The sequence below is a fragment of the Cyprinodon variegatus genome, unplaced genomic scaffold (assembly GCF_000732505.1).
Source record: "Cyprinodon variegatus isolate N-32 unplaced genomic scaffold, C_variegatus-1.0 Scaffold1545, whole genome shotgun sequence".
Classification (NCBI taxonomy): Eukaryota; Metazoa; Chordata; class Actinopteri; order Cyprinodontiformes; family Cyprinodontidae; genus Cyprinodon; species Cyprinodon variegatus.
This window is the reverse complement of record NW_015151998.1, coordinates 74632-85510: the sequence shown is the minus strand read 5'-3', so window position 1 is coordinate 85510 and position 10879 is coordinate 74632. Positions and strand designations below refer to the sequence as shown.

Sequence of the window (10879 nt, the reverse complement as noted above, 5' to 3'; positions counted from 1 at the left end):
TATTGCAGTCCCTGAATGAATCAGACTCCTCATTGCTTGCATGGTCATGTTTCAGAAGAGACCGTTATGAATGCATAGCTGATCAACTTTACCAGCAGCTGAAACTGGATCGTCTCAACAGCTGAATTCAAGGCTGGCAACAGGCGAGACAAGGTGGGGGATTGGAATGTGAGGGGGATGGAGACTCTGGAGCCAATTTCAAATGCAAAATAAATCAAATAATATTATCAAAAATTAAGCAAATTAGGCTTTTCTAAATGTCATTAAATACCTCGTTTATAGTTTAACCATCGTCAGATAAAAATGACCATTGAAAAAATGGTTCCAATTTAATGTTCTATAAACCTTGCTATTATATCAAATGGATAGAATAACTCAGTTTTGAGGGGGGTTATGTGGTGGGAAAGAGGTACCAAGTAAACGGAGATAGAGGGAGGACATAGAGGAGGGGCTGGTGGCAGGAGTGGGTGTGGCTGGTCTACAAATAGCTGCTCACAGTCCCTGCAGATTCTTCACCAAGTTTTTCTTCCAGTTGCCTGGTGGGACGGTTGGGTCTCAGCTTCTGAAACAGCTTCCTTAAACCAACAAGCCAACCAAGCTGTAAAGCAACCATGAGCAAGTCCTACGCCTCCTCAGCCCAGAGCGCCTCATCCTACCGCCGAACCTTTGGTTCTGGTGTTGGTTCATCACCAATGTCATCCCTCTATTCCTCAGGAGGAGGTCGAAGCTCTGCTTCCAGTCATATGTCTTCCAGAGTCTATGAGGTCAAGAGTACCGCTGTCCCCTCCTTCTCCAGCTTCAGAGCCGGGGGAGCAGGATTCGGTTCCTCTACAGCCATGCGTACCTACAGTGGTGAGAAGCTCGACTTCAACCTAGCAGATGCCATGAACCAAGACTTCCTCAACACAAGGACCAATGAGAAGGCCGAACTTCAGCACCTCAATGACCGCTTTGCCAGCTACATCGAGAAGGTACGATTCCTGGAGCAGCAGAATGCTGCATTGACCATGGAGATTGAGAAGCTGAGGGTTCGAGAGGGGCCTGGCCGTGTGGCTGAGCTGTACGAGGAGGAAATGAGGGAGCTGAGGAGGCAGATTGAGGCCCTCACCAACCAACGTGCCAGGGTGGAAGTAGAGAGGGACAACCTAGCAGATGATCTGCAGAAACTAAAGCTCAGGTAGGATGTCATCATGGTGTGTTAGTATGTGGGTGAATGCATTATGAGTTTTTTGGCTCACAAAAATCATGTAATGTAGGCAAGTGGGGGCCAAAAACAATAACCCAAGGTGATACACCAAATTGGAAGGCTAGAGCAGTTTTTCAGGAAATGTATACAGTATGGGTTAGAAGAGGCAGAGCCTAGAATTAAGGTATACTTACAAAAAGGGCGACCCTTTGATAATTCCGAACATATTTTTTAGTGACCTTAAAATTTTGTATCCTTGATTTGAAAAACTGAAACTGTCCATGTTTTCTTTTGGGCGGGGCTAGGAGGTAGTGACAGACATTTAAAAGGTGGCATTATTAAGAAAGCTGGATGATCTATTTAGAAATAAACAGATTAACAATTCTGATAAACATTCTGCCTGCTATGGTGATGCCACTGTTAGGGACCAAAGAAGCACAAGGTCAACCGTAATATTTGGATGTTGTCAGCTTGATCACCACACCTGCCAAGCATTCTTTTACGAGGCAAACTCCAACCTCTGTCCAGTAAAGTCAAGATATTCTTAAAAAAATGTGGGTAGAAAGTATTTTGTAAAAAAAAAAAGCAAATTATTTCTGTCCTTTAGAGACAGAAATAATGTTTCTGGCCTACACATCAGGTAGGCCAGAAACATTTTGAGAGGCACGCTTCATGGAATGTTACTCTTCTCCACCTTGCTATAATTACATAAATATATTTCCAAGAATCACCACAAAGGGAAATGGAGATAGAGACAGACTTGCAGACTCATAGGAATAAACAGTCGGAAGATAAAGTTTCAGCCAGACTGCGAGCTTTCAGACCAAGATCTCTTCTCGATTAAAGCAAAATATCTTCTACCATTTAATTCAGCATTTCATTGTGAAATATGCTTGTGAGGCTAAATCTGTCTGTTCATAGCCTCTATGTCAGGTTGTGTTTCTGTGAAAATTCCATCATGTCACCAAATGCATCATAGCTCACAGTAAAGTGTGTGATCAAAAGTCACCCAACATGCACACGGTGCACTCAGCTCCCTCTTCAGACAACCCACCCCCACGCCCAACACACACACACACACACACACACACACACACACACCTGTTGTGTGACACTATCCTTGTGGGTTGTTTCCATTGACTTCCATTCATTTCCCAATCACCTCTACAGCCTAACCCAGACCCTACACCTAACCATTACCAACACATGTGTAACCCTAAACCTAATCTAAACTCAATTAACACCTTAGGACTTAACCTAACCCCCTCCCTAAGAAGAGAACGATTGCTCACTTGAACCAACCAATATAAGTCCCCAAAATGTAGCATATTCCTGGCCAATCGTCCCCACAAGGTAGCAAAAACATGGCTGCACGCACACACACAGTGCAGACACAGTCTTCAGCTCTTCATATTCTGTTTATCAGCCCTCTTTGAGCAGGTGCCCAAAGCTGTGAGTGAGTCCAGAAAAAGCACTTGATGCACCCGCTGAGATCAAAATACACATAAACCTCTGGCTTGCTTACAGCTACAAGATGAGAAACTAACATTCAGCTATTTCATCACAACATTTTCATGTTTTAATTCCCCAAATATGAACATTTAACCAGACATTCTAAATCCCACATATCTGTAACTGTGCTTAAATATATATTTTAAACAGATTTCCTTCTTGTTAGAAGTGCTTTGTGAAATGCTAAATGTAGAAACAGAAGGAGCCAGGGCAGGGCTCTATAGAGTTCTTCTTTTTACCCCGCAGTCTCTAACAGTTTGAGAGCAGCTGCATCAAAGCCGTAGGGCTAATGGAGCAGCTGCAGAGGTTAGATTTAAAAAAAAAAAAAAAAAAAAAGAAACCAGCATTTGTCTATTAAGCTTTATAAACAAATAAACCAGAAGCCAGATAATAAGGAAAATGCATGAAGATTTTGCCTTTTAACTTTCTTCTGTCACCTTTTCCCCCTTTGGACCATATCTCTCTCGTAGACTTCAAGAAGAGATTCACCAGAAGGAAGAGGCTGAGAACAACCTGTCTGCATTTAGAGCTGTATGTGTTAAATTTTTTTTAATGCTTTTTTAAGTTTAATTTGCCAATAGAAATGTAACCTTTTGTCCGAATTGTGCTGTAATACAGATTCTTTGTCATCTACATGGTCTGAATGTATTTTCTTGCTCTATTGTTGTATGCAGGATGTTGACAGTGCAACTCTGGCCAGGCTGGACCTGGAGAGACGCATAGAGAGCTTGCAGGAGGAGATTGCCTTCCTCAAGAAAATCCATGAGGAGGTTTGTTACTCTTATAAGGGATTTCAGCATATCTACATAGTTCTGTCTCTAAGATGGCTTGTACTTAACCATTTTGCACCTTCGCAAGCCAGATTCTACAACGTAAAATCAGTTTAGAGTCTGTCAGAATGCATCTCTCTAAGCAATCAAAGACTTCACACATAAACGCTTCCTATGATGTTAAATCACACGCATTAAGACACACACTCTGACTCAAGAAAAAACGTACAGAACCAAAAGATATTTTCGCACATTGCCTTGCAGAGAGGCTGGGTGAGCCACAAGCTCAGATTCAGAGCGCAGCAGAGGGGCCTTCTCATCATTTTTTGTCTTCTTTGTCTCAACTTTGACCTCCTAGAAATGCTGAAGTGCCAACTGGTTTAAAAGAGCATGGCAGCTGTTGTGGGACACAGCTACAGTGTGTGTGCTTGTATGCGTGACAACAGATGCATTGCTATTTAAAACCTTTGATCGGACCAGACAGTCATCTGAGCAAAACCAAAGCTGGCAAGTTAAAAACATATCTAAAAGGAAAGAATTACAGTTGTTTTAAGGATTTTCCCTTTGCTAAGTCTTCCTTACAGAAATGAAAACAACTCAGTCATTCAGAAGGTTTTTTAATACAAATACAAGGTTAAAAGGTGGAACTCTATTAAATTAAATGATTGATTTTGATAGATCTGTTTCAGATCTTTTCCAAACCATTTAAAGGGTTGAATATAGTGTTAATGAAAATTTACTTTAAAAGATGTGTAATTAGATGCTTTTAACATCAAGAAAAAGATCTTTGAAACTCAGTCTTTTATATGTAGACAGTTTTTTTTATGCCATTCACTTCTTTATACAGAATTTTTATTACATAATTAGCAACTAAAGGTTTTTGGCAGATATATGTTTTTGGGTAAAGTACTAAGTTTTGTAAGATGCAGATATTTTTTTATTAAAAAAAGAGCTTTTCGCATTACAAGGTTAAAATGTCAGCACACTGTACATTTCAAAAACATGTCTAAGCATTCCTTTTCTTTTTATTATTTATCAAGTAAATTTTTTTCTCTTTAAACTGTAAAATAAAAAAATTGGAAGAAAATGTGAAAAAATTACAAAATGATTAAAACAATAGCGACAACATATAACTAATGAAAGCTTGTTTATCAGTTGTATATCATTAGTCTACCAAGTTTATTTTATGACTTATTTAAGCATTTGTTCTTTGTGTGTGGGGGGCCCTGTGTGTCATGTTGGTTTGTAGTTTTTTGACCCACATGCACAATCCCATAGAGAACCAGTGAGTTTTAACATTTTAGTTTAGAAAAAGTAACAATAATCTTTTAGAGGAAAACTACAGGAAGTCAGTTTAACTGTCTGGTTGGTCTGAGGGGAAAAAGGTAAAGATCAGGAAGAAGTTGTTTGATGACAACTGATGACTGATGGATTTGCTTACTTGAGAGATGAAGGGGAGGTAACATGGATCTGTAGGGGTTTAATTCAGTGGGCTTTGCAGACTTTACCCCAGAGATCCAGGAGAATGTAGTGAGATCCAAGAGTGTTGGTACTTGCAAGAAACATCATGCTAGGGAGCGGGCAGACAGGTGATGAAGACTGAGAACTACTGCACACAGGTTAGACCTTTTTCTTTGAAGAGTGGCGTCAAACTGTGGATCACTGGTTGCCTGGAGCTATAACGGACTCCACATTAAAAAAGATTCACAAGAAGACAAATTTTAACAAGAGGGAAATTCCGGGTTTAGGTCTTTGTCTGGAATATCAGGGGTAATCATCCGACGAACCAAGATGAGCCTTCACCTCCTGATATACATGCTTGTTATCTTGATTGAAAAATGTTCTCAGGTGTGCAGGAACACAGGTCGGCCCAGCCACCACCAAAGATCCTTGCTTTAATGAGAAGCTCACTCACACCAGAAAACAGCAAAACCCCCAGACCCTGTGTTTTTTTTTAAAAACATTCAAAGCATAGCCTTTTCTGAACATTGCTTCTTTAATAAGAAATTGAAAAGTTAAACTGGAGTTCATTTCCAGTTTATAATCTATAAATCTTTTTTTTTTTTTTTGTTATATTACCAACTAACCTTTTATTCATTATTTATGCTTAAAATACACCTCTTCTTTCCATGGACCCCTTACAGGAGATCAGAGAGCTGCAGAACCAGATGCAGGACACTCAGGTCCAGGTCCAGATGGACATGTCCAAGCCTGACCTGACTGCTGCCCTCAGGGACATCCGCATGCAGTACGAAGCCATCGCTGCAAAGAACATTGCAGAGGCTGAAGAATGGTACAAGTCTAAGGTAGATTAGAAGCACTATGTTAGTAAAAGATAGTTTTCACTGTTTCTGAAATGTTTAAAAACTTGCCCGGTGTTTTCTCAAGGTGTCTGATCTGAACCAAGCTGTGAACAAGAACAACGATGCTCTGCGCCAGGCCAAGCAGGAAACCATGGAATACCGTCACCAGATCCAGTCCTACACCTGTGAAATTGACTCTCTTAAGGGCACCGTCAGTATTTAGCTAACTCAATATGTTTTAGTTATGCGATACAGCTTGAATTACATCTCTCTATCTGCTTTGATTCTGGAATAAACTTGTCATTGTCTTGTTTTCTTTCAGAACGAGTCTCTGCTGCGCCAGATGAGGGAAATGGAGGATCGGATGGGCCGAGAAGCCTCCGGTTTCCAGGATACCATTTCAAAGCTGGAGGCAGACATTGCCAAGATGAAGGTAATACGTTTTAATATCTCTGACACATTGAATGCAACAGCAGATTGATGAAAGCAGCCAATATCAGATGTGGCCTTTTGGAAACAACCAAACCTGTTGCATCTGATAATCTCAGTGTTTTCATCCGAATGTTTTAGTTTCTAGAAATTTTTTGGGGGAATCAAAAAGGCCTTTAATTAAATACTTTCAATGCTTTTGACCTTAAGGATGATATGGCTCGCCACCTGAGGGAGTACCAGGATCTCCTCAATGTGAAGATGGCCCTTGACATTGAAATTGCCACCTATCGCAAGTTGCTGGAGGGAGAGGAGAGCAGGTCTGTTTCGTTTTTTATTTTTTGCTTTAAAAGTTAAACATCTTCAAGGGCAATATCTACCTCATAAGACTTTTTACCATTCATTCTCCTTATTCTATGTGTCTTTACTTACAGGATCACCACCACCATGCCTGTCCAGTCTGCCTATTCCTCCATTGGATTCAGAGGTAGCTGAATTAGAAACATGTTCTTTCATTAACTCGTAAATTTTACGTTCCAAGTGGGGTCAAAAAGAAAGATCAAAGCATCTAATTATACTCTGTGACTAAATATGGTAGATGTTATTTTGAGGTTATGACATATTGTGCAGTTACACATTGTGACCACAGTGTGGGGATGTTGAAGAGCACAAAAAATCCAACAAAACCTTAATGGTCATTGGTTTCACATAAAGAAAGCCAAACTAATAAAATCACATACCTCTTTCTCCTCCTTTTATGTGTTAACCGTTAACTGTTTTGTGTACTTGATGTATATCAAAATATGCAAGACTTCCAAAAGTTTCATAAATCAACTTTTTAAGCTATATTATAACATCATGTGATATGAATACAATATGCCCAAAAAATATGTATCTCAGATTTTATATCTAAGTACAATAATTAATCATTATTGTCATATTTTAGATAAAAATGTTGTAATAGTAAAATTAAAACACATACACTGAGGGAGTTTTATCGTGTATCTATAATTTTTTGACTCAACAAGCATCTTTTTTCTAATCTAGACAGCATCCACAATCTGTAATACACTGAAACTAATGTTTAAGCTTACTAAAGTGGTGAATGTATTCTTACAGAGACCAGTCCTGAGTCCCAGCGAGGATCTGAGGTTCACTCCAAGAAAACTGTTGTCATCAAGACGATTGAGACCCGTGATGGAGAGGTTTGACTTTACATGCATCTGCACAACCACAGCAATGACAAATTAGTCCGTCCAAGCTAACATGAGTTTCTCATGCAAACACAGGCTCAATCCCTCTTCCTAGTCCCCATCCTTCCTATACCTTTTAAATCAGTTCATGTTCTTCATGACTCCTGATAGCTAAATTTAAATGTAAATAGTTACACAAACAGGTTTTTTGGCCTCTTTATTTAGAAAAACAGAAACTTAATACAGAGTATTCCCAAATTAACATTGTAATTTTTGGTTTTAATAATTGTATTTTGAGAAATATATAAACTTTATTTTTTTATTATATATGTTAGTGATATTTAATTGTATACAAATATACAAAATAGCAGGAAGGCTCATTATAGAGGTTGCAGCTCTTACTGTACCATCTAGAATGTGCAAATTGAGCAAGTAGAAATCCCTAAATGTTCTCAAAGATCAAAGTAACTTCCCTGCTCCCTACTCCTGTTCCACAATAATGATGCAAAAACCCTTAAAAGTACATATTTAGACTCTAATAATAAAGTGCCACAAGTCAATGCTGATTTAGTAATAACTGTCATGATAAATTTGTTGAAAACAACTGTAAGTGGGAATGCTTCTGTTATGACAGATCATTTCAAATATATTATGTTCTTAGATGAAATATTCCATGAGTTTTATTGATCCACCTACCTTCTATTTGCCGCTCACTTCCTTTTATAGCTTTTCTTCAGTATCTCTGCACATATGCATGTCAATCACACTAAAAGGAAATATGGAAGTCTCCTGTTTCTCACTTTTACATGTAGTTTGTAGACGCTTAACTAGAGCTGCTGCACTCTGTCATAGTGTAAACATACGAAGGGTGACTTCACAAACCTGCACAGCACTTCAATCCAAGCCATAACCTCTGCAGTTTGGAATTATTTACTCGATCCTTTGTCTGTGTTATGTTTTGCTTATTCCCTTGAGTGCCTTTACCATCACTAATGACATTTCTTCTTTCGCCTTAGGTCGTCAGCGAGTCAACACAGCATCAGCAGGACATCATGTAAAGAGGCAACATGAAATGAGAAATAAAAATGAACAAATATCTAAGTCGTTTCCTACATTACAATTAGAAGAGATGAGCTGAGCCAATGTTTATAAACATGAAGAGTATGATTATAATAACAATCTTCACTAACATCATGGCATAGAAGCTGGCATGGTGGCCTTAGTCTGGTTTTAAAGGAAGGGCATTCCAGGATTTGAAACTTTTTTTAGCATCACTTTCTTCTTCAGAAGAGCATCAATGTAAACAGAATGTTGTTGTTTAGCACCAAGGATGGACATTATTGAGGCTCAAGACAGATCAATGAGTCAGTAACAGTGTGGTTAAATGTCAAACTGAAAGGTATCCAGAAGTTTATTTGTGCACAAGTACAAGCATATGGTAAATTAGTTACTTTTTTTGTTACTAATTTAAGGGATGTGTCAGATTTGATTGAAGTAATCTAAAAAAAAAAAGGAAGAAAAAAAACAATGAACTAGGAGGAGACTCAGTCATGTCTAAAGTTTGAACTTAGAAGGATGTGCTTAGTGTTTGTGTATGAGAGGATAACAGCGATATGATGCTTCACTTTAAATAAACCTCACTGAAGATGAGCATAACTATGTGTTTTTATTATTATTATTTTTTAAGTGTAATAGGAATATTATTTGATGTTTGTATTTTACCTTTATTTTCGAGATTGCACACAAACATGGCAGTGTCGGCATCATGTTGTGAGATTTTATTTCTCTTCACCATTGGCAGAAAACTAGACAAAGTTGGAGGGAGGATTGATAGAAAATACAAGAAATTAAAACTTTTTAGATCGTGAAAAAACAACCAAACTTAAGACTGGGCTACCCAGTAAAATAAAGTCCCAATAAAGTAAATTAAATATGTAATGGTGTGTTCTAGTAATATAACATCTGAAAAAGACAATATGAATACCTTTACGAGGCACCAAAAGTATTTATACTGTTTATTAGCCTATTTTTACTCCCATTTCAGCAGTAATACAGGCATTATCAGCTAGGCATAGGGCTGTTACAGGATATCGATGTTCTATTTACTTTATTTAAGGAGGTGAAGCCCTGCTAATCTATTAGTGTGAGAAATGTGAGCAACAGCTAGTTAATGGGTTGTCCCTGGTCACTTTGTTTCCAGCAAAAAAGCAGATTAGAAAGCAACAGGAGAGTTTGTATAATTTGTCTCTGAAACCATGAGAGCAAAATGTCAGTAGAGGTAGAAAAAAGGCTGGGGTTGTGCGTGTAGAAGACAGAAAATAAACACAATAAATGAGCACAAGGTGATGTAAGCTGAAAACAAGGGAAATGGAAAAGGTGAGCTGAATAAAAAGGTTTTCCAGGCAGAAATAAAACACAAGAGGTTGAATTAGAGATTAAATAACACAGCACGTTACCAATGAGCTCAAAAAAAAAAAATGTGATGAGTGCTGCATTAATTAGTCTGAGCTTTGTTAGCTAGAACGTTGAGACGTTATCTTTTACTTCTTATGTCAAAAATATCCTGCTCATTATATAGTAGGTCAACAGCAAAGGGCAGGACATTTCAAAAATGAAGTTAACTTACTTTATGATCTCTTCTTAAACATTGCTTCTAGTTTTCAGTGCTTTAAGCCATTAAGGTCATAAGAGACACAATATGAACTGGTGGAAAACTGCACAAAAATAAAAGCAAAATATGTAATTCAAAGTTTAATATTCAGGCAATCAAAGCCAGATAAACAGACAATAAAATATCATCATTCTCAAAGGGCTATGGCCTTTTTGAGGAAAGAACGTTGGGGTGTTTGCTCAAATCAAAGCATAAAATGACAAGACTGGTTTTCTTTTGGATAAATGTTTTATACTCCAATGTCATGGCATTAAAAATAAACAACTTCTATGCACTACGTTTTATTAAAATAAATATGTAAAAGGACCAAAGTCTGTCAAACCAATCCCAATCAGTTCATATTTGGATAATATACATAAATAATAATTTAAAAATAATTCAAATTTTTTTACTTTACCCAACATTCTTAATTTGCTGATAAGTAACATTACTTAGTCCAAAATGGCAAAAACAGTGTAAAAAATGTTGTTTTTATTTAGCATATTTTCCAGTGGTAGGGATCGAATACCTAAGAAACTGATACTATGTATCTACCACAAATTACAGTATGCAGTTGAAGTTTAAATTGGGAAATAAAATCAGCTGGTAATTGAGTAAAATAAATGGCATATTTGCCTGTTGATCTGAAACAAGACCCTGGACTGAATTTTTAAATAAAGGGTAAGTTAAATTCTGATTGTTTGAATAAAAAAATGCAGTTATTCCTGCTTAAAATTAGATTTTTGTTCTGGATTTATCTTTCTCACTCAAATGAAAGAAAGCTGTTACAGTGCACTTACTGTTTTCATTAATATATTTTTACACACATATATATA

General features: G+C 37.6%; 1 protein-coding gene across 1 annotated transcript; it reads left to right on the top strand.

The window, feature by feature from the left end:
* Window positions 1-524: 524 nt before the first annotated feature.
* Window positions 525-8875, top strand: LOC107103861 (desmin-like). The gene is made up of 10 exons (XM_015403703.1): window positions 525-1177; window positions 3169-3229; window positions 3373-3468; window positions 5613-5774; window positions 5857-5982; window positions 6094-6204; window positions 6411-6520; window positions 6635-6687; window positions 7320-7405; window positions 8410-8875. The coding sequence occupies exons 1-10, from the start codon at window positions 612-614 to the stop codon at window positions 8449-8451; spliced, it is 1413 nt and encodes a 470-aa protein (XP_015259189.1). The 5' UTR covers window positions 525-611; the 3' UTR covers window positions 8452-8875.
* The last annotated feature ends 2004 nt before the right edge of the window (window positions 8876-10879 follow it).

Bases quoted from the DNA above. Each gene is read 5' to 3' on its own strand.
- LOC107103861 (XM_015403703.1), top strand. From the start codon at position 612: ATGAGCAAGTCCTACGCCTCCTCAGCCCAGAGCGCCTCATCCTACCGC. The intron at 3,230-3,372 runs GTATGTGTTAAA...TGTTGTATGCAG, and splicing joins ACCTGTCTGCATTTAGAGCT to GATGTTGACAGTGCAACTCT. The intron at 6,205-6,410 runs GTAATACGTTTT...TTTGACCTTAAG, and splicing joins CAGACATTGCCAAGATGAAG to GATGATATGGCTCGCCACCT.